General features: G+C 36.4%; 1 protein-coding gene across 7 annotated transcripts in view; it reads left to right on the top strand.

Annotated features, from left to right (window-relative positions):
• Positions 1–27992, top strand: part of UNC13C (unc-13 homolog C) — a 257718-nt gene that overhangs the window by 195464 nt on the left and 34262 nt on the right. For 6 of the 7 annotated variants that reach the window (XM_080396569.1, XM_080396568.1, XM_080396566.1 and 3 more), the window contains 8 exons: positions 9042–9168; positions 10162–10258; positions 10664–10807; positions 11703–11780; positions 16159–16236; positions 16637–16666; positions 24006–24094; positions 26332–26481. In XM_080396569.1, the coding sequence (XP_080252695.1) occupies positions 9042–9168; positions 10162–10258; positions 10664–10807; positions 11703–11780; positions 16159–16236; positions 16637–16666; positions 24006–24094; positions 26332–26481 (793 nt within the window). The remainder of the gene's footprint in view (positions 1–9041; positions 9169–10161; positions 10259–10663; positions 10808–11702; positions 11781–16158; positions 16237–16636; positions 16667–24005; positions 24095–26331; positions 26482–27992) is intronic. The other variant, XM_080396567.1, reaches the window with a different exon arrangement.

The following is a 27992-nucleotide window of genomic DNA, read 5'->3' as shown; positions in this document are numbered from 1 at the left end:
TACCAAATGGCACTATTTTGTTGAAGTTAATTAGACCCACTAATTAAGACAGATAAAGTGGACTGAACTGCTCCCAGGAGTTAAGTTAGTATTTCTTCATGGCATCGTATTTTGTTGTATCAATGTGTCATCTTACTTGGGACTACCTCAGAGATCTCTAGCATGGCACAAACTTGTACTTGGGGGCATGCCAGCTGTAACATTTGGTCATTCCCTAACACACTTCCTTTAATTTTATATATTGAACCAGAAAAACAATAATAAATGCTACTGAGTGTTTACACTGCAGTACAGGTCTATGGTAATCTTAATAAGTTAAAGCTTCTTTATGTCTGACTGTAGGTGTATTCATAGGAGCAGATGTTACTAGAAAATTGCAGTGCATCAGTGAATGCCTGACTTCATTATTTAGTCTTAAAGTTGTCACTCAATAATAGCAGTGTATATTGTCCCATATATTTAATAATGAAAACTCTGGCCTTATGTAATCTTTTTAACCACTGAATATTAATCTTGTCCTGAAACATTGTTATTAGCCCTGGCAGTCACTGACTGTAAAACATTTGTGTATAAACTTCTCCTGAACGTTGCCTGATTGTGAGCAAGACAATTTTACTAGTCAACGTATGCTAGTCCTACCATGCTAGATAGCTTATTAGACTGTAAATGGTGCACTAAATGAACCCTAAATTGATTATAGTTATGGGTTATTTATAGCTCACACAGCCCAGTCCTTTCCAGAAACCAGTGAGTTCAGTAGGCAAATAAGAGAGAAATGTTCTGTTGAGCTGAAGGGGCTGTATATCACTTACAGGAGCAGGGAGAGAGCTCTTATACCAGGGGCAGCCAGGGCTTCCTCCTGTAGTTTATTAGGTATCTCAGCCCAGAAGAATAACTTACGTCTTCTTTCTTCTTGTCCTTGATTACTGTTCTTCACCAGTAAGATGTTACAACTTCACTGCAGCTCGCACTTTTACAAAAACTAGTTATGTCTTTTGTCCAGAATCATTTGGGGGGGGGGAGGGGAGGGAAGGAAAAAAAAAAAAGTGACTTTGTCCCCACAGTAAGTCACTTACAGGACCTGCATTGTTCAGTACACATCTGCTGGTTGGAGAAAAGGTTCATCCTTTTCTTCCTACAGGACATTCCCCAAATGCAGTCATGTAGTAGGCCGGCAGCTAGGACTTGAGTTTCCCTGTCCTATTTCTTGAGGGGTTTCTTCCCCTCATCTCTGTCAGAGTGGAGTTGCATAATATCCGCAGAGTAGGAGTGGAACCCAGCTGCTGCACCTCTTCATGAATTCTGTGAGCTAAACACCCTGTGAATCCAATTATTTTTTAGACTTCTGTCCTTCTAGAAACAGTAACCAATGACAGCTTTCTTAAACTATTTTTCTTTATCAAGTAGAGTAAAACATTTGAGTAAGAGAAAATTAAAAATAACAAGCAACCTGCATGCTATTTTTAATCCTGCCTATTCTTAAACTTCACACTAAGACGCTTCATAAAATCTTTCCTCATTCAGCAAACAACTGTTCTGTTCCTCTCCCGGCCTCTGTTTTATTAAGTTGAAGACTCAGCCTTTTACTTTCAGGACTTTTCCCACATACAGAGTTTCACTAGTCTCTTGTTTCTCTGTAGATACAGAGGTACATTTCCTCTTATGGGCGAATACATTAGTTCTAAACTAAATATTGGATACTGGTTCCAGCATCCCCAGGGGAATAGGATAAATCCATTAAAGGTGCTTGTTTTCACATTATCTTTTAATAAGCCTCACATGCAATTTGCTGGTTAACAATTAGAGAACACCTCTGGGTTTGCCTTTGCTTCTGCTTTACAGGCAGAGCCAGGTACAGCACAGTTAATTATTAAAGTGCAACCTCACATTTATCTTGCTGCCTGATTCTTCTTGTTTTGTACTTCATTCTACTAATTGCTTATAAAATGCTACCATGCCTATTTGGTAATGTTTTATGCTCACTTTGCACTCTTATGACAAGGCAAAGAGCAGAGAATCAAGACTAAATGTTTCCTTTATGGAAAGATACATTTTTGAAAAATGAAACAATAAGTAAATGAAAGTAACCTGTCATAAAAATTACATAGAAGATGCAAAGTTGAGTATTCAGCGGTTTTCAGCAGTATTCGGCAGTAACCCAATACAGTTAAGGCTTACTTTATTACTTTATTTTCTTTTCCCTCCCAGATTCAATCATTAGAATATAGCATTTAATTATGTGATAAAATTTCCCAAGAATCATGCATATTCTCTCTTAATTTTGCAATTTTTATACATATTAGAGGTTTATGGAAGCCTAATCAATGTAAATTAGACTCCTATACCAGCATTGCATTTCGTCTTTTATTACTTTCTGATTGTGTGATTACTTTGAATAAAAGTTGAAACTTCAGTACAAAGTATTTGAAATTATATTCTTCAGAACTAGGCCTTTAATTATCGTCATAAATCTCATGTCACATAGGATGGGCAACTTCTGCTCCATTCATAGCTTGCATGTCCTTAGGCTTTCCATGGTTAATTCATGCACAAAGCAAGAATTCCACTAACAGTAACAAAGCACAATTCAGATTATTTGTCTTTGGAAGCAATTACTTACTTCCTTCTGTAGCCGTGTATATCCAGATACAGAATTTGACTCTGAGTGTTTGTTCTTTGAATATTACTGATCTGTTTACCTTTCATGGTACATAAATTTCACTCTGATGTGATACTGAAGGGTAAAAGTTATACTGAGGTTGATCTTACTAAATTATTTGCTGTACTGGCATTTTTCTTTGTCTTAGTTGCAGGCAGGACAGAGGAAGTGTACACTTAATCAAGCTGCTTTATCTTGCATCGTGAGTGCATGTTCCACTTTTCTGGAAGCATTTGACTGTGAAATTGTAATTAATTGCTGTGACTAATAGGCTAAATTTTCAATAAGGAGTAAAAAAGCAACTCATGTTAAAAAGATACCAAAGTGAATTTGCCTAAAGTAATTTGAAATGTTTACGCAATATAATAACACAGCAGGTAAAAAATGGCAAATGCGATGTTTTGTGGTAGGAAATAGGCTTGTTTGCAGCAGATTCACACACCTCTCATGATATTGCATGTTGCATCTCTTAGATAGTATGTAACATTGGTATTTGATGCCCTTGAAGTTTACTTAAGCACTTTACCTCTCCCTCAAAGCAATGTGCAGCTCTGCCTTTTCAGATGCTAAGCAGGTGGCTCTGAACTTGCTTGTACCTGCTGTGAAATGTGAAGCAACTGCTCACTTTGACAGCTCCTCCTTGAATATAAAGGGCAATGTCATAGCAGCTTTTAAAGTGCACTGCATTAAGTCAAGGATTGATTAGTACGCTTCCACTGCAGATGAGAAGAAAAAAAAAGAACTGTAAATCCATTTTTTCTCACAATTCAGAATGAGACAGTCTGCCTTCCTTCCCTGGTCTCTGTTCAGTGAGGAAATGTGACTCTGTGGTTAAGAAATCTTTGAATAAGGTCTACACTGCCTTTCATAGTTTATATATGTTCCATTAGTAAATTCACTTGGTCTCCCCATGCCTCAGCTTCATATTTGTAAAATGTAATAGCACAGCTTAATCACCTCATAGAGATGTTCAAGGTGTAATCCATTATGTTTGTTTAGTGTTCAAAGATATTTTGGTGAAAACTTCCAAGTAAATGCAGAGAAAAGATTGAATATGTAGAAGTCTCTTATGAAGGATACAATATATTTTTAAAAGGAGAAGTAGAGGGGGTTTTAGTTGTAAATCAGTTATAAGTGCAGTCCAAAAAAGGAGATAATAACAGAAGGTTTTCAAATTTTGGTTTCTTATATTTATCTTGACACGAAGAGCCCCTTCAGAAAGGCCAGTAGTATTTCACGTTATCAAGAGCAATACAAATTATACATATTTATCGATTGGTTGTGTCCTTCTGTGTATTTCAATTAATAACCAGTGACTTCCATTGCCTTTAGCAAAGTACGAGAACCCTGGGATGAGCTGTCTAGTAGAATGTAATCTTTCTGCCTCAGTTGGTTATTAAATTTGTTTAAGTTTACATTTTTCTTCATTTGTGGCCTGATCCAGTATGTTACATTCAATCAGTCTTCCAGTTCAGTTCAGCAGCACAGGGATTAAGTCTGGAGCACTGTAAGCATGATGCTCGCATTAAAAGAGGCAATGGCATAGCCAGCAGCCCCTGTACTGTAGGGAAATTGCATTGGGATCAAATGCCCAAAGGGTTAACTTCTACTTCTGTCCAAAATGTAGGTTCATCATACTGGTGTGATGCTTCCACAGTGATTCAGAGGGAGGAATACCAATTTATATTCAATCAGTATCATTCCTCATAGGACTTCCTTAAGAGCTCTTCTTCCACTAGCCATACTCCATTTGTGCCATGCAAATACTTCCCAATGATGCGACTGAAAGTGTGGAAATAGCAGGCTTTCTGAAACAACAGTTGTGAAAGAAATAGATAAAATATGCAGCTCGTAGTCTCTAGAATGATTGATAAGTAATTAGGGGAAATAATACGGAGTTACGTCACAATGGTTGAAAATAGCATCTGAGTTTTGATGGGGAATAATCCATCACAGTTAATCCAGACACAATTCCCTTATGTTTAGTCTCAGTTACTGCCATTTTAATAAACCCACAGTTTGTTAGGTGTGTATGTAACGTCAAACCAACTGACTGTGATGTAATTAATTTGCTACACATAAATATTCTTTGCAGTACTTATTAATCTCTGAAAAATTATCTTTAAAGCCTGGAAACTGGATCGGCCTTTTTGTTACATATTTATGTATATCTAGTTAATTTGTTCGGGTTTTATAAACAAATTTCCTTCTTGCAGTTTTTTGTTCATAAGGATTTCCAATATTCTTTAAAACAATCTCATTAGAACCCTTCAAGCAGTTTAACTGCATGTTGCTCCAAAAAACAGTAACTAGGAAACTGCTGTAGAAAAAAAAAAATTTGCTCTTAGCTTCCCAAATAAGGGAAAATTAGACTTGAACAAAATATCAAGTTGATTACCTGAATACTTAAAATGGTCGTCTTCTATGAAAGTTGTTCAATTACCCTTTTTTTCCTTTTTTAGCAACTAATATATATAAAAATTACATGGATGTTCAGTCATGTTATTACCTCAAGGTTAAAAATGAAGGAGGATTCTGTAGTGAACAAGATTCTATTCCATTTTGTTAAATGACATTGTCCCTAGTGTCATGTAGATGTTTCTGCTTAATAAGTCATCGTTATAACTTAATTGACAAAATGCGATGACTCTACAAACACTGGACCAAAGCACAATAGTTGTATTGCAGTTTCTCTTTGTTTGCTGCCTAAAGAAAATATTCTCTGGTTTCCTCAGTAATTACTGGAAAAACGAGCAAGAAATACATGATTCCAAAGCATTGCTGTTTGGTCACAGACCTGTGAGGAAAGTACCTTGTCTCTCTACAGAGCACTTTAAAAAAAAGCCCTCTCTGCAAGGTCTTTTCATACATTTTTCTGTAAAAGAACAATTGCCTGCAATTAGATTATCTGCTAGCAGGTCCATGGCTGATTTCATTATACACCAAACACACTGCATATAACAATGCATGCTACATAAAGTCTTTTAAAAATTTTTCTTTCTTGGTTACACAACACCTGAACAGATTTTTTTTTTTTTTTTTCCTCAGTGTTGTTGCTTGCTGGAAGTCTTCTGTTACTGTAATCATAATTTGTACAACTAAGATGGAACGACTTTTCATACAGTTTTCATTGTAGCTGCAGTTACAGTGTCTGTTACTGAAAACCTGTGGAACGCATATGTGCATTAGAGCGTTACCCCTAAGGAGATGTTAAAAAAACCACAACCCCACAGTGTAATCAATTCTGTAAAAAAGATACTCTTACTGGAACTGTGATAGATAAAAGCAGTTAAAGTGCCCCTTACACAAAGATTACAAAATTTTACAGTTTACAGAAATCTTATCAGTATTTTTTTTCACTGATTCATCATATAGGATAATGTGCCATTATCAGCAGTGGGAACTGCAAATGTCCTTGTTAAGAAACTCAGTAGGTTAACAGATGCATATAAAAAAAAATCTCATAAAAGTAGCAGCACAAAAAAGGATTAATAATATTGGGTTTACTATACTGGAGATTACATTTATCTAGAATCAAGTCTGAGAAAGGTCTAGTATTTTGGTCATGATCTCTGCTGAGCATATCTGCACAGTGTGTAATTGGCAGGTTTAGTTCAAGACTGACTCAGTAGTATGATAATTTTGCAAAGCAAGAGTGGACTTTTTTACAAAGAGTTGTATTGCGCAGCTACTACATCTGTCTTCCAGGAAGTCCAGAATGGATATATATGCATAGGAAAACATGGTGCCAGCTTTCTTTCCAGGAAAAAAGACATAGATCTCCAAACTGCCTAAATATATCCTATGTTTTCTCACATTTGCATTAACTTGCACACATTTTTCAGAAGTTAAGAAAGCAGTCTGGTCCTAATTGAAACTCAGAATGCCTACAGTGGTGTTCCTATGCTGTCTAACCAAAATCCATGGTTACTGTGGATAAACCCATCTAATACCATCCACTTAAAATTGTCATGGGCTGACTCCATATGGGCACCTGTCTCCTCTGCTCTTTGGTTTTTATAAACTGAAGAGGTAATATGCAAGGGTACAAAATTATTTTGTAGATCATGTGAAGTATCTTCTGATGTTCTCATAGGTTAATATTAAGGATTCCGGATGCATTTTTCACTTATATGTAACTACAAGTAATATCCTAGAAGGCTCTTTTAAAATATTTTTTCCAAGGTATGACAGCCTGAAGAAAAAAAACCCAGTTATTCATGAATTACTTTTGTGCGCATTTCTGATGTGTTATCACCTAGATCTAAACTTAACAAAATGTCAGTGAATGGTATTGTATGAGTTGTACCCCCTGGACAAGTTTGCCCATCATTGGCAGCAGCTAATTTCTAAAACTGAATTGGTTTGTGATACTATAGCAAACATTCTTAAGTTGCATTGTATAATCAAATAACCCATTCATGCAACACTTGAATGAAAAAATGCTATTAATTTCAGAAATGCCACTCTTTGGGGATGCAATATGACAGATTTTTCTTTAAAATGACTTAAGCAGTAGATTTGCAGTGAATGTGACAGCAATAAGGTAATTGTTCTGGTCTCACTTGTAAGAACTACCTTTTATTGAGCAATGATGAGTTTGGTCATCTAGCTGTCTACAATAATCGATTGTGGAAAAACTCCTGCCAGAGTAAAAAAATAAGATTCCTCGGGTCTGTAGAAAGTAAGAACCATTAGAGTAGGCATACATCTTTCTCTCTGTGGTTATGTTTAAGGCTAGTAAACAATGATACTATGCTAGGAAGAATTTTTAGTACTCTGAGATAGCAATTGGGCATTAACAAATGCAATATTTAGACAGAAACTGATTTCCTGATTTTTCTGGAGAAGGATGAAAAGGCACTGAAGGTGAAAGTGCTAACATAATGCTTAAAAGGCAGTAAGAGCCCACAGGGGCACTTGATAAGCTGATTCCCACAGAACTCAGTAATTCACTGCATAATAATATGCTTTCAAAATATTTATTTCTTGTATGGCTCAGTGATATTACTGAAGTGCTGATTTGGCATAATAATACAACTAAAAATTTCCTATTAATGTACCTGGTCGGATCTGAAAAATGTGTATTTCATAGTGCATTTGCCTTGACAGACAACTGAGTGATATATTCAGGAGTGTGTGTGACAGAGGATGGGATGCTCCTGTTGTTATATAAAATCAGGCTCACATCCAAATATATATGAAAAAATTGTGTAATACTATGTTATGACTCAAGCAGAAGTAAAGAGCAAGGAGTTTTGAAAGAGGTAAGCTCTTAATACATACTATTTACACAAGAATGGCATTTGTGCCAAACATCTGTATTAGGTCACTTTTTAAGGGACCTGGAAAAGGAGAGATTATCTCTTGCTTAAGGAAGGATGTGCAAGCGACATGGCACCTCAAACAGATGAGATCTGTGGAGGTTTTAGGAGGCTGTGAGCAGTAAGTGAAAGAAGGATTACTCTGTCCAAGATTTGTATCCATGGCTTCCTGCTGTGGGTGAAGGAAATTAAAGACTTGAGCAAGGATGAAATGCCAGTTAGCTGATGGAGTGGAAGAACAGAGCGGTCTGGGGATCTGAACAGGCTGGATGGGGAAGACTGCAGAGCATAGTGGATAAGCTAAAATAAGGACCATAATCCTGGAAGAAAGACAGGCGTTTGTTCCAAACTAATCAAATCAGTCTTTAAAAATGCAGAAAGTGGTTACAGGTGGCTTCATGACTCCTGCCATCCATGGTCATCTGCATATCCCATATGTTAAAAACAGGAGGACACTGAGAGGGTGGAGAAGCCTATTTGAAAAACTTCAAAAATGCTTTATTAAACCAGCTTTTTTATTTGTGCCACGTATAAATCAGATGGCTGTAGAGCAGCGGAGTCTCCTCTTTCTTTTTCTTAAATTTATGTGATAAATGCAGCCCATTTACTAGTGCAAATTTCACAGATTCATATAGGACTGGCATTTATATGCTACTTGGCATATATATGGCATAAATATTACTTCATTTGGCTGCTACATAGCTATCATTGTCTTTTTTAACTTGACACCTGATAGAGCTTCTGAACTGTTTTGTAACAACTGAAGAATAACCTGAAGAACAGGAACTCAGCAAATTTTTGAGTTTTCCTCACAGCAGTGGAGAGAGTTGAAAAGCCTAACTTGTGGTCTGGTCTTTGGTTCAGTTTGGTTTGGTTTCCCTAAGGGTACTCAGAACCTGAAAATTGAAACTGGGGGTACTAGCACTGCTAAAAAAATCAAACCAACTGTGCTTTAAAATGCAAGTACTGTATTATTATGTCACTAGTGCACTGAGGCACAAGAATGTTATTTACTGTTAGAATGCTATTAAATGCTTTTATTTCAACTCCTATTACAGAACATGAAAAGCAGCGGTTATGCAAAAGCACGGATTATATGAATTTGCACTTCAAAGTGAAATGGTTTTATAATGAATATGTGCGAGAACTCTCTGCTTTCAAGGACGCAGTGCCTGAATACTCCCTGTAAGTAGTGTATAGGCAAGGCTTTCAGGAGTTTGGGCTTGGTGCAAGGTTTGTTTTGGTCAAATATTTATGCTCACATTTGTGCAAGAACTCAGGGTGCATAGCTCTGACAGCTCTTTGCTTTTCACATTCCTCCTCTTTAATTTTTCATTCTATCAAATCAAATAGTCCAGGCATTGAAAGTGTGATTAACTATTTTAATAGGATACTTTATCCAACTGTTGTAACTACAGGTCCTCACAGATGACAAAATATTTTGGGCAGAAGTGCCTGAGGAAGGTATGAAATGTGGGAACAGCAGCAGTATTAGTTACAGAACTCTGCATTTGTTTCATACCCAAATTTGGGTAAAAACACAATGCTAATGGGATATACTACTGAAATTATCCTTACTTCATTGGGTTAATATTCAGCTGCTCTTTTTGTTTTCACCTTTCCTCCTGCCATTAAAACATCTAATCCTGTCCTTTTATATGAGCTATCCTTAATCTCATTTCTTAATCTTCTGCAAATCTACTGATTTGCTGAGGTGGTTTGGGGCCTGTTATTGTGTTGATTTTTAAAAAAATAAAGAAAAATAAAACACAGCTAATGTTTTCTTAAAGCATAGTTTTATCCAAGTTATTTCACATACAAATAAAAAATAGATGTTAACAAAGAACCAATATTGATAATAGACACATTCTTAAATAAAAATAAATGTGCGGAATATGATGACCTGCAAAGCATGGATGCATTTCTTTGGTGGCTACTGCTAATTTTGCATGAATAGTATAGACCAGTTAAAGCATTGTGGAACTGAAGCCTGAAAGACCTTTTGGCAGCCAGTGTCTTTCATGAGAAAAGTTCTTCTAGGATGATAGACTTTTTAACAACTAGAACAGATGTGAAGACACAAGATGCCAAACTACTGGGTGATATGGCATCTCTCCTCTCAGGGTCTTTATGAAACATTACTTACTTTACCTTACGGAATTGTTTTTTAATTTTCAGGTGGTTTGAACCATTTGTCATTCAGTGGCTGGATGAAAATGAGGATGTCTCAATGGAATTTCTTCATGGAGCACTAGAAAGAGACAAAAAAGATGGGGTGAGCCTTTACTTTTTAAAGAAAATAAAGTATTAAGACAATTATTTAGTACTGCAAAACCAGAAGTGCATTTGGTCCCACAGTCAGTAATGGTTCTGGGAAGATAACCCCATGGATAAATTCCTGCTTTAATTCCACCTGCCTGAGTTCCCCATAGACTTCAATCTGTGGTTTCACCTAACTTTGATGTAGTACTGACATCATGAAAGATAATTTTATTTTTAAGAGGTTTGAAAGTAATAGAAATGTGGGAAGCCACATTTCTCAGCATTATCAGTGAGACTTCTTAAAATTTATTTTTTATGTACGAAGTTTTATGACACGAGGAAGAATTTCAAGGCTAAGAAAATCAGTACACTTTTGATCTCTGAACAAGTATTAACTAATTTTAACATTTCTCTCTAGTTTCAGCAAACATCAGATCATGCCCTCTTCTCTTGTTCTGTGGTTGATGTCTTCACACAGCTCAATCAAAGCTTTGAGATTATTAGGAAACTGGAATGTCCTAATCCAGAAGCACTATCTCATTTAATGAGAAGATTTGCAAAGGTAAATTAAAATCAATGCATCTCAACTAAGTTTCAGAGAGAGTGGCATTGTATTGCCATGTACTTCAAGGCTAAGTAATTCCAATCTTGTTTAGAATCAACCTCTTCTATCTCTGGCTGGGATCCTTAGAAAGACATGCAACAATCAGTTATTATTCTTGCTAAGCGCTGATTGCAATTCCATTAATGGAGTAATTTAGTGAAATGCAGTTGTCTAATTAGTCAGTGCAAGGGTGAGATGGCAATAAAGTATTTTTGGTTGAAAACCTGAGGTGATAGTTTTTATTCATCTGCTATTTGATAAACTCAACTTTGTTAGGCCAGCTTTCTATTTGGATTGAAACATTTCCTCACAAACTTTAGATTTCCATTAGAGTCCTGATGACTTTACAAAGGTTTGCATTTACATTTATTCCTGTTCTTCCATTGCAACAGTTTTTCATTTGCAAACAAAGTTCCTGTTTACATGATATTTGTAAGGTAAGCTCATATTGCCAGGCTTTGGACAGTGCTCCCTTGGTCTTATTTTTCCATTACATTTTTAATTTATGCATTGTCACCATAGTGGATTTTTTGAGCTTGCTACTGCTCCATTAAGTACGTAGCACGCTGCAAGGAGTAGAGCTCTCAATGCTTCTAAAAAACAGTAGGACTAAAATTAAGGTGTGTCTGCTATTGAAGATTACATTCCATTAAGAACAACGGTACCATCTGTTCTGCAGGCAGTTGAAAATATGCTTACAGGATTGTTTATATTATATCTAGAAAAATACTATGTAATAAATGTGTAAGCGTCTGTAAAATCTATAATTTATATAAACCTCCTTTTTGTGTTTTTTTATTATTTTTGTTTTTATATGATGAAATTTACAATATAAAAGATTGTTCTCTCCTAGACTATCAACAAAGTGCTTCTTCAGTATGCTGTAATTATTTCAAATTACTTCAGCTCATATTGTGATAAAGAAAATGTGGTGAGTAAAACCTGTGTTCTGTTTCCACCCCAGAAATTACCTTTAAATGATTTACTGTACTTTTTGATAATGGAATCACTTTGGTATATGAGAAGCAGCACGTATGGAGGAAGGGATTTTTGTTTTGCTTTATTTTTTTCATAAGGTCAGCATGTTTTCATAGCTGCTTACATTGCTGTGTAAAAGCTGGAATAGGTGGCATTAGTTAGAGAATCCTAGTTGATATCTTCAGTATTTAAGTAGAAAAGAATTTACAAGGTGGCCAGATACACTCCCTGGATAACAGCCTTATACAATGGTGAATATGGTGAATATATTTTCATGTTTTTTCCCTTGCTTCTTTTTATCAATTTATTCATTAGAGAGTTTATAAGGTTGTTGTTCCCCATGCAGGGAGTGTGTGCAGACTTTCTGGTACTACCACTCGCTCTCTGTGCTTTATGCACGCAGCAGTGAGAGAAAATCATGTGCTATTTTGTTGCCTCACTACTTACAAGGGACTCCCTAATGAAGGACTAGACTGCCATGGACTCAGAAATAAAAGATATAGATACTAAAGGTGTGGTTTCAAGACATTATCAATAGCTTAACATGACCAATGAAAATTGTTCTTGTAAACCGACTTTTTAGTATCATTGATATTCAATCAAAGCTAGTACTCCTAAGCCAGGCAACGTGTAGCACTATGTCTGCTATATTTAGTAGCAATTTGTACAGCTGTATCAATCTACGATTACGTAAATAATTGCAGCCCATCCTCATACTATTCCCCTATAAAAGTACAGCCCTTATGTAGCTCGCATGCAGACCTCAGCCATATTTGTCACATCCCTGTGCATGGCTTAAGGACATGCTTGTTCTTGCCAGTGCTCTCTGTAGTATGAGACAGTGTCATAATCTACAGGTAACCGACGTATACACAATAATACAATTCAGAAATACATCTATTGCAGCTAAACATCAGTTAGTGGGGGTTCTGCTTATGAGCAACATTACAAAAGACTAAACCTAGTAATTTTTCAGGCCACATATATTTGCTAGGAGAGACTTATACCATTCTGTTCCTTTTATACAATTTTGCCTAAAGCAGAATTAATAAATAAAAATACCAAACTCAAAACTTTATTCTTAAGTAGAAGTTTTATACTCAGGTTGTTACAGAGAAGTGACTTTTATGCATATAGATGTGTCATGTCTCAGATTTAACTTCCCACTTCGGATCATCTTAACCTTGAAGCTCTTTGCAGTAAACATGTTGAAAAGACTTGTTTTAGTAGATATCCACACATCTTTCTTCTGGCAGTAGTAAATCTTTTCAGCATCTGAAATGAGTAAAGGAACCAGGCCAAGTTTGGCAATCCCTTTGTAAGGAGAATCACTTATAGTTGTAAAAACACTAGGAAATACACCAGTTATAGAATTGAATAGTTCAGTTGGAAGGGACCTACAACGATCATCTAGTTTAATGGCCTGACCGCTTTAGGGCTGGCCAAAAGTTAAAGCTTGGTACTAAGGGCATTGTCCAAATGCCTCCTAAACACTGACAGGCTTGGGGCATCGGCTGCCTCTCCAGGAAGCCTCCTCCAGTGTTTGAACACCTCTTGGTAAAGAAATGTTTCCTAGTGCCAAGCCTGAACTTCCACTGATGCAACTTTGAACCATTCCCACACATCCTAGAAACCAGTTGATGTGTGACAGACCAGCACACCATATTGCCAGGGTTTATCCCCATAATCTAGCAGGATTTCAATCTTCATGCATTTTTAACTTTACAGATACACGTTCTTCATATTCCTCTCCTCCCTCCCAGGGCAAATACAGAGCTGAAAAGAACACAACACTCTCCCAAGCATGGAGGAGTGAATGCGTTACATGTCTTCAACTTTGATGTCAATCAGTCCAAACCAAACTTCATCTAAAATAATCTGTCTCTGTGTTTGAGCAATATGAGCCATAACTATCCTCAAAATTGAATGTAAAAAAAAAAGAAATAAAATTTGTAGTTGTTTTTTTCTATTTCTTTCAGTTTAATGTTAATATTATAAAAAGCTTACGCTTTCTAGAAAAAATGAATTTTGATACATAATATTGAGACATTGAGGCAAGCTGTTTGTGTAGTCTTTAGGCTGGTCCAGTAAGATTTCCTTAATGGGTGGAGTGATTGATTCCTGGAGTCACCCTCATATGCTGATCTTTACTAAGGCTTTAGATGGAATTAATCTCATTGTGGTATAAAGTATTCTATCAAATGCCTTTGGGAGACATAACTTTTAACAGAATCTACCTTTTTGAAATACATACTTTTAGCTTAAGAAAAGACCATTTAATTTAGTGATCTCAATTATATTAAAAGTCTATCTTCTGCATTAGAGTTCATAGAGGAGATTAAAACAAATACTTTTTATGATTAAAGTTAGATTTTGGCATTTTTCAAGTCAATAATTTTACTATTTTTATTAAACACTATAAAATGTGCACATAAACTGTTCAAATAAAAGCATATCAAAGGTGTTTTTCAAAGACATGTATCTAATTAAAAACATCCTCTTACCTTCCACCTCCTGCCAGAGTTTACAAACAAATCTGGTTTTATGTATTGTACTTGCCACTCACTTTTACGTTGCATCTGGCTGTCTGATTCCTGTAAATTGCTGCAAAGAGTATTCTGAAGGGTGGGGTGACAATGAAATAATAAGATAAGGAGTTTTTTTAAGCTCTGATTCTGTTATTTACTGACAGCAATAGAAAAGTTTCCATTGAGCCAAGGTAGGCTTAGGCTCTAAAAAAGCAACTTTAGCAAGCCTCAAAGGAAACTTTGAAAACTGCCTCAGTATCAAGTATTTATCTTATAGCAATATTCAACAAAAGAACCAAGATTTTATATTCAGCTACTTATTCCCCCATCAGAAATCATGATCATTGATTTGTGATATTGTAGATAATTTCCAGAATAATGGATACATCAGAAAAAAGGAAAAAGCACAGGAGAGGAGGACACAGTCTTAGTAATCAGAAATTAATAGAAAGTAGACAAACAAATAGAAGAAATAGGGTTTGTGGATTTTTCAAGAGACAGGAAGAGAGGTGATATTTCAACCATTATACAAGCAGTAATGTAAGTATGAAGAAGTTAGATCAAATCTCTGGTTTTTTGCCTTCAGTTGAGAAGGACTCTGACACCAAATTCCTTTGAAAGTAATGTAGAACTAATTAAAGGTTCTTTTATTATTGATCTTTTGAATACCAAAATCAAATCCCACCATTTTTCAGCCCTACGTTGGAACATGCCCTGAACTAGAAAGGTAGAAATGAGTATCAATCACTGTAACCATTCCATCACCTTCTTGTTGTCTGAAAGAAGTATGTTTTATTGAAATGCATTACTTCAGTGTCTAGATTAATGCACTTATGCACTAGAACACACGGACTTTGGCAAACCAGAACTCTTCTAGCAAGTATCGTCTTACTGCTTCCCCTGCACTGTACCAAATTAGCATATGTCATCTGAGTACACAAAATTCTGGTAATAGATCCTTTCTTCCATAATTTTGTAATAAGCTGTGTAATTTTATCCATGTTTTACTTCTTACTTTATATTCATCCAGCAAGTGTTGCCTTTTACACTTCAGGTCTGTGTTCCATCTTAAAGAAATGAGTTTAAACAGCATTATTTTAAAATTAATATATGTGTTTACCAAAGATAATACATTTACAAAATTATATTGCCTTATTCATTCACCAACTTTTCAGGCTACGCAAAATGTACTCTTCTGAAATATTATTGTTATTAACAAAATTGCCTGTTGATTTATTCAAGTACTTAAGCATCGGCCATTATGTGGGTTACAGTGGTGTCAGTTTTCTGCAAAGACTGGGTCTTGAAAGCAACCTGGCAATCCCTTCCCCGCCCCCCCCCCTCCCCGCCCCATTTCACTCCCGAAGTACTTTGATCATTATTGTGTCTGCTTTCCAAGAGACAATAATGTACTACCGGCATTAATCCACCAGATGTAGTTGCTAGTAATACTGAATAGAATTACAAGGGATATATGTTCAGGATGTGACATAATGGGATCTGGAAACTGCTCAGCTGTGGGGGAGGAGGTACTCAGTTTCCTGTGGGGCAATACTGTCTTAAAAGTGCAACGGGTGGTCGCTGGCTGAGTGGGTTTCCTGACTTGGCAAAGAGGAATGGGAATTAAAGAAGGAAGGGAAAGCAGCAGTGGTTGGGAACCTGAGCTCCTGCTCTAAAAAACACAATTGTAGGAATGTAGGGCTGCTGAAGATCTAGTCTTCAGCCCAGAGGCTGTGAATACACATATTCATACATAAAAGGAACATAACATGCACGTTCTCACATTTGGTGCTCTCTTTGTAGCCCTGTATTTTGATGAACAACATTCAACAATTAAGAGTCCAGCTTGAGAAAATGTTTGAGTCCATGGGAGGAAAGGAGGTAAATCATATTTGTGTCCTGGTTCATTCAAAGTTCCTTAGAGATCATTAGCACCATGTTTTCAACCTAGTCACAGCCTTCACTTCTGCTTGCAAAGAAAATCAAACTGTTTTTAAAAAAGTCTACAAGACTTATTTAATATACTGACAATACTAGAAAGACCCAACACTATTTCACAGAAACATGCTAATGATCTGTAAAGTTCAACCAGCACTGGGTGTTTTGTGTTGCAATCTGTAGTGCAGCTTTATTTAGTGTTTGTATTGGACTATACTTTGCTTTTTTATGTACTGGTATGTTTTGCCTGTATCTGAAAATTTTGTAGAATATGTGCTTTGTGCTTTGTCTGTAATGTGTCATGTCTTTGTCTAATGCCTTTGACTTGCAATCCACTGAGCAGAAGAAAGAAGGAGAGAGATTCTCTTATGAGGTTTGTGATAGTAAGCATCTTTTATTATTCCTGAGCATATTTTCTAAGGCTAAGAACAGTTACATTTCCTACTAATTTCCATTGATGCATTTGTGTAATTCCCTGCGGTCTAAAGTCAAAAAGAGCTATGCTTGGGCATTCAGTTGACACACTGATTTGAAGTTTTGCTAGGCAGAGAGTGTAAAGTCTTTCAGAGTTTCTAAAAAAATCTATAAAACATTTTTAAAGTGCACTTTTCAGTATCTCAGGGCCTGCTTGTATTCAAGATTTGGCACCATTTCACCAAGAGCTGCTACTTAACGGTCCAGAACATGCTTAGCTTTATCTCCTTTTATATTTCAGAAGACTTAAAAGTGCCTGAAGCCCTGTCAACAGTAAAAGGACATAAACATGTGCTTCAGTACTTTGCTGACTGTAGCCTTTGACTGTTTTGAATGCTAATGAAGAAACTAACATCTTTCCAAGCTATAGAATCCTATCTTCTTGTTAAAAAGCAATGTTTAGATCATGAATATACTGTCCTTATTATCAGTAGCTGGCTTTGAAAAAGAAATTACACATACCTCAGCTTTTCCTTGTTGAACTGTAGTTTGATAGTTTTGTAAAAGTTTGATCTAATGTGACCACATTATAAAGAGAATTGGAAAACACATTATTTCATGTTCCATTTCTACGGTGGGACACTGCACACATAAGATAGTCCCCTGTGTCATGCAATGAATAGCACCTTCCTAATGAACCTACAGATCAACTCCAGGGTGAGGAGATTTTGTTGAGATAGTAATAGCTTCCTGAAGATGCCATGGCAAAAATATTTACAGCTCCAGAGAACATGTAATAAACTTCTGCAGCCTTGCTGTCACGGAAGATTTCATATCAAACTTTGAAAATACGTATTTATCATCCAGAGGTGGCTATGTTTTCTGTGGTCCCTATTAATCACCTTTCACTCTCTGAATAGTACAGATAATCTTGTCTTCAATGCTTCTATGTTCTGTGTGAAGTACTTTTGTATAAAGGTCTTGGAGCCAATCCTACATGTTGGATGTCATGAATCATAAAAACAGTTATATGTCCATAAATCCTGATGAAGACAAGGGCAGAGGAAGTCCGAGTAGGACTTTATGCCTACATCGATCAAATTATTTTCAAACCAGAATATTATCTTGAATCTCAAAATTGTTCCACTTTCCTCAAGGTATTAGTTTTTCTTTTGCTCCCAGTAGCTTATATAATAAAAATAGAATTAAAAAAAGTTTTTCATAACATTTTCTTTCAAAATCTCTCCTCACTTCTCATCCTTTTTGCTTTCCCTTTTGATGTTAATGATGAATTACTGAGGGTGTTACAGTATCGAAGCAACATTTCCTAAAATGTGGTGCAACATGCAAACCTTGGAGAGAATTTGGAGATATTTTTCTAAAATTCCTTAGTTAACTTAAGAACATCTCTGATTCATGGTCTAAGAAAAAAAGATCTAAAAAATACATTCAAAGTTTTGTTTGTTTCTCATTAGGGGAATTTCTCGAAGAAAAGTACATTCATGTTCAATTTTTTGCCACCCATATCAAAGTTCCCCTAAAATGTTTGTCCTCACATTGGAATACTTATTCCCCCAGCTATTCCAAGAGCATAAATGCTAATGGCCAATATGCCTTATTGAACTCGTACTTATAAGAAACAAAGCCAGCAATAAAATCTGTAAGCAGTTTCCTTGCAGGGGGAAAATAGTTTAATATTTTCTTGTGGAGGGCATAAAAAGTCAGATGATTTTCAGCCGAATAATGAGACCTATTTCAGCTGAAGCAAAACTAATTCTAAGAAAAATTAAATGCTGTTAATCTCCTCAGTGTCACATTGTGAGCGGTATGTCTTTCCAACTATGCAGTCAAAATACCACAATCAAGCAGCAATCTCTGTGTTCAGAGTAGGCTTATTGCATACTGCAGGGCAGGGAGCTCTATAAAGAGAAAAAAATGGGCTCTCAGCTCCCCTGCCATTAAAATGAAATGGTCTGAACGACATCAGTTTCTCTATTAACTCTTCTTTTCTGCTGTAGCCAAGCAGGGAAGGGTACTTCTTATAAATATGATCAGTTAGCCATAATAAAGTAAGAGTAGTAGTGGGACCCAACCCACCATCTGTTTTTTTAACAATCAAGTCCAAAATCATGGGAACAGATCATCATAATGTAGAATTTTGGTTTAGCTCCTGTTTGTGTCCTCCAAAAGGAGTGCATACATTTGTACTAAATCTTTTTTTCATGTCTGACAAGTTGGAAGCTGATAAAAGGGAAAGAAAAAAAGTTAATGCTTGTGTTGCTTCTCACCAGATGGCAGAACATGGCAGAAATGAGTTACAGCAATTAGGATCAAAAAAAAAAGGTGGAAAGCAAAAGCAGGTTATTTGTGTACAACAGTATTACATTGTCTGTAGGTAAATCAGATTTCTGGACCAGTAAGTTCAGTTCCAACTTTGTATGTAATGCTTAGGAATTCCTACAGGAATCTAGATGTGGTTCTAAAGACTTTGATGAGATGACAGGCCCAGACTTAAGCAGAATAGTCCTGAAGTGTCCATCTTTAAATCTGTGAAGTCAGTGATCCTGGTATTTAGAGCAGTGGCAGCCAAACATCTCAAAATGGAATTCACAGTACCTAGATAGTCAGGTGTGGGGGTGGAGGAAGGATGAAGTCTGTCAGAGACAGAGAGCCACTAAAGCAATGGAACTGATAAATACCCGTATCTTTCCTAGATGTACATACAATATGTAAAACTATTTTCTGAATGGAAGTAACCAGGTGGCCCCATTAAGAAACTATAAGCAATTAGACCTGTGAAATTGCAGATAAATGGAATGCAGATTAAAGAAGTTCCATTTAACTCATGCAAAAGTAATTTGCATCTCTGTAGAGATCTCTGTAGAAACACTACCAAATTTGCAGTATAACAAGATTATATCCGTACCAGCACACATTAAATTGCAACATGGAACAGCTCAATCTAACGCATCATGTTGAAAACAGCCATATTCATTAGGTCTTTAACTCTTTTCCAAGGCTTGTATGTGTAAAAGATTTCACAATTTTAGACAGACGGCATTTGGAAACAATGATGTTCAAACATCTTATTTTTTCAGCTGTTCAGCAAAAGTATTCTCTGCTTTTGTTTAGCATTCAGAAGAAAAACTTCTAATTAGCTATTTTATAATCCATAGTTAACAGATCTTATGAAGTGTGCCAACAAATTTAGGAGTATATTCTGCTGTGAGTAAAAGTTAAGTGTATTATTTACAAAGATGGTAAAATAACCAATATTTATGAGCCTAAGAAAGCCAAGAAAATTAAGAATTGGTAGAAAAGTATGATTTACATGTTAAGAACATCTCCACTACCTAAATAAGTTTGCTCTTTAGAAAAAAACAGAATTTGACACCTGGGTAACCTATGAATTTTAAGCCTAGCCTGCACATGCTGTGAACTATAAATGCAACCCAAGAAGCTAAGGGATATATGGTCTTTTCTCTCTTCTGGTGCTTAATTAGATATGGCACATTAATGACACTCATCTCTTCTCCCCCCAACAATAATCTGCTCAGTTAGAGCTTTTTTTCCTCTTATTTTCCTGAAAAATGGTTCAGGCATGGCATTTTTTTTTTCCTTCTTCATCAAATTCTATGGAGCACATGAGACTTGAGGAGGAAAAGTCTCCAATACTGTAGATTCTTGATTCTCATATCTGTGTATCCTTATGAGACATCTTCTCAGATGCTGACCAGCATTGTCTTTTGTCTCACTTCTGTCCTTCTGGCTGATTGCAAAGTTGGGTAACATTAGGGCTAGGTTAGCTCTAAAATTCATCATTTAACATCTAACATCTGGTGGCTACAGTTCTGCAGCTGAGCATGTTTATTTAAACTGCTGCTAGTAGCAACTAGTATGAAGAACGACAGATTGCATTTACCTGAGTTCTTATACGCTTCCCGTCCTATAATAACTCTGTGCTCTCCATAAATAGATTGGCTCATGACACAGAGATGGTTGTTTTTATCATTAATCCCTTGCTAGTAAGTAATCTCAGCCAAGTTGAGAATGCTGAGGACTTCTCTTGGTCACTGGAAAGCCTTTGATAAATGAATTAATCTCTCCGTTGCTGGGAAACGTACCTCCTTTACATAGTGATTTTGAGAGCTATGTGTTACTGTCTCAAGTAGGGAGTGTTATGATGTCAACTTGCATTAAGTCTTGCAGCTTGTCAGCTTCATTAAGCCAAACCATTTGCACAGCGCTATAGCGCAATTCCCACACAATGCTTTCCTGAGAATACACAAACGTGGTATAAAATGTGTTAGCAGGAGTTGTTCAAACCATTGCTGAAATAATAGATCCTTCTAAACCACAAATAAAATTCCTTTCTGAGCTTGTTTTAGCAAAACTGTGATGTTCTTGAAGTGTAGTCATGTTGTGAACTACAGCCTTTTAGAATATTTAGGAGGGACAGTAACACCTTCTGCTTCTGCGGAATTTTTTTTTTTTCCCCTGAATATTTTGCTTTTTAAGTAAGGCATCATAGCTGCAGACATTTTTCACGCTAAAAAGTCAGTTGATTCATTTATGCATGGAAGATGAGATAAACAGAAGATAATCCACAGTAGGCAGTGTGTGTGATGTGCAGAGGTACCAAAAGCTGGCTTACCTTATCTCCACTGCACAAGGCCACCCTAAAACCACCTTTACCACTTGTGAAGTGCCTCTAGATTTTCATAGTATAGAAACATCATAACAATTCCCATCTTAGCCATACGATATGAGAAAAAAAGCAGCTCATGGCTGTGGTATATCTGGATGATGCCAGTCAAGGGCTGATGCCTAAGGACCCTCTAATTTGCCCTGGGAACTCACTTGCACATAGAGGGCACACAGCAAAATAAATGAAAAGTGCACAGTTTAGTCCTAGTGAGACACTCAAATTACCATATTTTTCAAGTAGTTAAATAACAATAGCTTTTTAAAATCTTGTTAACATATTCTTAGCCATCAGAACATCACCAGGTGTCTAGCACCTGGATGGTCAGCCCGCATACCTCTTTATATTCCACTCCTCCCTATGAATACTGCATTAATAAGCATGAGCATGTGTATACACAGGGCTGGATGTGCCTCCAGCTGTGCACACACAAACTTGTTCATGCAATTTGTGAGCACAAAGCCCTTTAAAATGTCTAGCACTTGCATGCATCTTTCTATAATGTGTTTTATGTCCACAATCTGATATTAATATTTAATCAAATTTTGGCCAGGCTAAGTGCAATTCCAGGTGAATTTAGCAAATATATTGTGTTTTCTGGTTATCACAACAACCTCTGATAGAAAGTAACTACATTGGCCTTTGTAGTCCCAGTAACAAGATGGTTCTCTAGCTTGTGCATGATCTGGTAAGAAAATTTTCGTCTTCTGCCTGCCTGGTATTTTATGCTTTCTCTGATGTGTACTATGTTCAGCGTGAATGCTTGTGTGTTCAGTATTTGTTAAATGGGAATATTCTAGTGGTCTTAAATTTGTGTTCTCTATGTATTCCACTAAAGGAAGCAGTATAATTCCCTAGTGAAATGTATTTCCTGGGAAAAACTTTGCCTTTGTTAGTGAACTCTAGCTTCGTTAACTAATAGAGACATTTCAGTAAAATTAGCTTTTTTATCACTGCTTTTCATATAAAGGAAAACAATCACTTTTAGTGTATGAACTGTCAGAGTATATCTGCCAGGGAAACTACTAAGACATGAAGTGGAAAAGCAACAGAACTTCTCTCAATGCAAAGTAGTTAAAAACTAAATCAGTAAGTTAACACGGCATTGAAATATGAGCTTCTCAGATTAGAAAAGTGCTACACATCACTGAGGATCTTCTAAAGGATGTGTGACAATCCCCCTTGTCTCCTCTTTCAGGTTTTTTTCGAAAACTATAATGAAAATCTTGGATTTTATGCTTTTAAACCACACATAACCTCTAAGGAGAGAAAGGGTGGTCCAAGATTAGAACACAGTTGATCTTTGGGGGTGTTTCAGAGTTCGTTTTTTCTTTACTTTGCCTTATAATTCCTGTGTAGTCTCATGTTAAGTTATCCAATGCGCTGTCACACAGCTTCTTCCCCTTGGCTCTAAAGTATGATTAAAAGAGCTGACCTACTGCACCATAGTACTCTGAAGCATCAGATGAAGAACAAGCACTAAACACTACTCATGCAGTTGAAAGAGATGAAAACACAGACACTGATAGAGCTGATTATGTATTCTAAATGTGCAATTTCCTTTCAAATTGTCAGAAGGTCTGTATCTGACCTTACTGCAGGACAGAGCCCAGAATTTGAGGATTATCATTGAAAATCGTTAGTTAACATGGTGATGTAAAATGCTGAGAGACCTGGAACATCAGCTATTAATTCATATTCAGCTGTTGATCCTGATGATCATCAATCATATCCAACGATGGACTGTAACTATTTTCCCTAAACACTAAAGCTCAAGGAGACAAAAAGTCAATTTTTTTAATTTGAAACAGAATGCATAGCAAATAAACAACTGGTGATCAATATCTGCAGAGTACCTTTCTGATTAAATATCTATGCATGGATCCCCATCCCGTAAATGTAGAAGTGTATTTCTCCCTTGCATTCTCTTTTTTCCTGTGTTTAGAAAACCTGTATCAGGGGTACAGGAGCTGCTCTCCCTGTTGCATCAGAATGTGTTGCTCTGTGCTTGAATTATGTATGTCTTAATGGCTTTTAGAAACAGAAGTACTGAAATTCAGTACATGCCCTTCCCTCACACTGTATCAGTAGCAGCAGCATGGATTTTCCAGTAGGGGCTGTTCTACTTTTACACTGCATTGATGGGAATATGGAAACATCTTCCACACAAATCACATTGGTGAAATGGAGAAAAACAATTAAAAGATAGAAACGTCTGCACTGTTATTAACACAAGCACTAACTTCTCATGCCTCCTTCTCTCGGTATGCCTTGTGTATACCATTTGCCTGATAATGGTAACTCTATTCTTGTGACCACCAATTCCATTTACACCATCCCATAAAAAGCTGTTGTTTAATGGCACAGTTTTGATTTCTAACACTATAATTCTTCACCGTTACAATCAAATCTTTTCCTTTAAATGGTAATTGGATTTTTAGGCCTCTTAAAGCAATCCTGTGTTCTAACAGGTGTTTCCACACTTGGTTTTCCATAGTGCAGTGTATCATTGCACATAATTCCTAATTCATTAATTGTTATGGGAAACCCAAAACCACAGCATAGAAGTATGACATTACTTACCTCTTTGCAGTTGGATCCTGAAGCTAGCATTGCTCTAAAAGAACTTCAGGTGAAACTTAGCAGTGTATTGGATGAACTCAGCGTAACATATGCTACAAGGTAAGAAACCTATTTTACTGCAAAACTTAAGTATTCCTTCAAACACCTACCTTGTTGGTTACATCGGGGTGGTTGGTTGGTTGGATGTCCTGAGGCGCAGCTTGCCTCTGCACTGGTGTGCGTCTGAAGTGGTGTGCATTTGTGTGTGTATGTGTTTAGACTCTGTAGCAGTAGAGTGTAGCAGTAACCTCACTGTAAAGAAAACTGAAAATCATCTGTGGGCATGAACATGCTACAGAGGTGAGGCTGATGACTTTTGTTCTGCTTTTTGGAAAACAAAAATTGCTGGTTTGTTCTTGACTGATGCTGTGTTAAACCTTTCTCTCTGATCATGTTTATGTTACTTCCTGAGACTGACAGCTTTCTCCAAGTAGCCTGCTTCAACCAGGAATGTCTGCCTATGTTTAGTCTGCTTCACATGGTCACTGTGAATAGTCTTGCATCACTTGCTTGCCTGTGGCTCTGCAAAAATTGTTTGCTGAGCCTTACTTCAAAATCCTTCATTAATCAGAGTGTGCACTGCAATCTTGAATGAGTATGATGCTGTGCCAGCAGTGCCAGTGCTATAAGAAGCTGCAAGTTATTTTTGCTTCAAATTAGAAAGGAATCTAAGAAAGAGGGCTTAGTGCTGTAGTGGTATTCATTAAGCGAAGTCTGTAGTTGCTTATTTAATCCAACGGTGAACATCTGTGCGGACAGTGTTCACTTTTTCTGAGCGTGCTTAGTTTGCCATACTGTCTTGCTTCATTTTTCCTCCTAGACCCTAGTTCTCTGATCGTTGTCAGTGCATAAGTATTATTTCTTTCCAGGGGTTCTTTCTAAATGAGCCAACCAGGTTCCTGCAAAACAAAACCCAGAAATAGGTCAATCTGAGATATGCTCCAGATAGATACCTAGAAAATTCCTCATGGGTCAGTTTATTGCTGGGATTTGTGAGGTTAACAATGTTAGGAAGACAGATAATGTCAAGAAAAGTAAATGCATTATGTTGACTCTTATTGGAGGGAAAGATCCCAAGGATTTGCATGAGCAGCTTCAATAGCAGCTTCATGTTGACTTTATGTAGTGTTCTGAAGTGTGTAAGTAAATACACATCCAAGTGTACTTGGAAAAGTTTACAGGTTTTCCATTGTTTTCACCTGGATATTTGTGTTCTTTTTTTGATTAGCCATGTAGCTGGAACAGCTTACTGCCTAATTATAATGTTTCTTTTATCTCATAGTAAATTCTCTTTCACTTTCCTCAAATTAATCTTTGCCACTAACTTTTCATATTAATAGGCCTGCTATGTTTATGGCCTCTGTTTTGCATTTCTGTTCATAAACTAATCTTAAACCAATTTGGTTCATCATAAATCAATTCATAAACCAAACTACCGTGTGTGCAGAGCCTTATTCTGCCTCTGAACTGTTGACTCTGAGTAACTTCTGTTCTGCATTGTTTGAATGTATTGACCAAGACTGTCAGCCATTTATGACACTAGAAGACTGTCAGACACATTGCTCAACCAGATCAGTTAGGAAAAAGAACAGTTTTTAGAAAAAGCTGAACAGATACAACTTGAGGAGCAAGAATTTGTTCACACTCACCTTGAAGTGGAGAAGACTCCTTCCAGGAGGAAGAGTCTAACTACTTCTTGGTGGCTTTATTTACAAAATAATATTTAAAACAGTCCAAATACTTTAGCTTTTTCTATTGGCAAAGAAGTAAGCAAATCTTTTGACAGCACTCTGTGTGAAATCCAGGAAAAAGTCAAATTGAGCTAAACATGGCAAAAGCAGTAGTTTTCTATTTGTCCTCAAGAAAAGTATCAATGCTTCGTTCATATTAACCACCAAAAGAAAAATATAGTCACCTGTTTCTGTTGTCCTCACACCAAAAACAAAATCTTGAGAAGTCATTGCTAGCTGGTAGTCAATCATACCCTAAACTACAGATTCTGCTACATCCATTGCTTTCAGAAAATAATTACTTGGCACCCCTACGAGTATGTAAAGCATAGTGACAGAATGGAAACAAGGGCGGAAAAAATGAAAACAGTACATGAGTTAGTTATATGAGCTATAATCCTTAGGAGGAATTATTTTCAGTCTGTAGCACCTGCAGTATCTTGCATTTGTAAATTTTCCATCATTGCACAAGATTTATATCTTGTTGAAGAACCTGATGCAAAATGATAAATGTTTTCTATCCCAGAATTCAGTCTGTCTTTTTTTTTTTTTCCCCCCATCCTATAGTTTCCAAATTATTATTGAAGATTGTGTAAGACAAATGAGCAACGAACTGAATCAAATGAGAGGAAACGGGAATGCAGCAGCCAACAAGAACAGTGCGGCCATTGATGCTGAGATTGTGCTTCGGCCTCTCATGGATTTTCTGGACAAAACGTAAGTATGCAGACAGGTTGGTGTGGCAGATTAGGAACTGGTGCTGCAGTCAGGCATACTTGGTTTTACCCTGAAGCATCATTTCATACCTAGAAACACTCTGTAGTATTTTTAATATTTGTAGCATTCACATGTGTGCAGAATACTATGCTTAACCTGTTTACTTATACTAAGTGATTTCTACACAAGCTGCTACACGTTTGCCTTTCTATTTCTTGAGGCATTACAAAGGAGCTAGTATGCAGTCTTTCTTCCACAAGCTCTGCTATGAAGGAGATGGTACTGAACAGAAGTCAATTCCCTATACTGAAATTGTCTGGTATTTGTTCTAGGCTGGCACCCAGCGTCTCCCTGCTTACTAACATGCACTTCTCTGTACCTAAAAGCCTGGTCACCATTAGAAATTTACAGAGCAGATCTATTTTTTCCAGTTGGTAAAAAGCTGTATTTTGCAGTAGTCCTGCAAACATACTCTGGGCCCTGAAAGTAAGGGTATCTTATCTCCTCATTATCCCGCAGTGACAGGACCAGCTGTTCTGAAAAGCCTGAAAAATATTTAGCTGCTTTATCTATATGTCAGCCTTTTATTTCTCGCCTAGATATATATTTATCTGTCTAGTCCTATGTGTTAAGTTACAAGAAGAGTATGTGTTGCTTTCAAGCAGTATGGTTTTAAATTTTAATTAGCGTTCAAATGTTGACTCCTAGTACAAGTCTTAAAGAAAAGCCAAAAGTTTTTATACACTTACACGTGCTATCCTAAATTCGTCGTTAAAAAAACTGGGTAATCTGACTTTTTCCTGTCAGGTTCAATTCCAAATTGCCCATTTCTCATAGCGTCAGAGATTTAATTGAATAATGACATAACAGAAACAAAAAAAGGGGTTTTAAATTACTCTGCAAATGGCAAATATTCCTCACCAAAGGAATGTTGAATGGAATTTTAGGAGATGCTAAACCCATGCACAGAAAATACATATGTGAATATTTTTTTTTTTAAATAAACAAAAATCTGCTAGAGAACATCCCCTTTCTTACAAATATATAACAGGATTATAAACATATCCTATTAATATGGTTTGGGGTTTAGTTATTGCTTAGTAATGCTTTTATTTATCTGCTTACTAAGAGTAGAAAGAGATGCTAGAAATTTGAATTGGCATATTTATGATGCAATATGTATAATGACTTTACAATAATCTTTTTTATTAGATATAATTCTGTAAAATTCCCCGTGTATGCATTTGCATGGTATTATTTTGAAATATTTTCTCCTGTGCCTGAAAACTGCAGCACTTTATTCATGACACTACTCATTCATTAGGATATGTACAAGACGGTTTATGAATGTACTCTTTAATAAAATTTAAACAAATCTATCTAAGTATATAGATCCTCCAAAAATTTAATTTTACCATTAGTAATAGATAGTATGATTGTGCAGACATGTCATTATATAGAAATAAATGCTTCCAAATTGTATCCCTGAATCTGCATTAGCTATCAACACC

This window comes from Falco punctatus (genome assembly GCF_963210335.1).
Source record: "Falco punctatus genome assembly, chromosome: 7".
Taxonomy (NCBI): domain Eukaryota; kingdom Metazoa; phylum Chordata; class Aves; order Falconiformes; family Falconidae; genus Falco; species Falco punctatus.
Note: the sequence above shows the minus strand (reverse complement) of the source record. Positions and strands in the feature narration are given on the sequence as shown.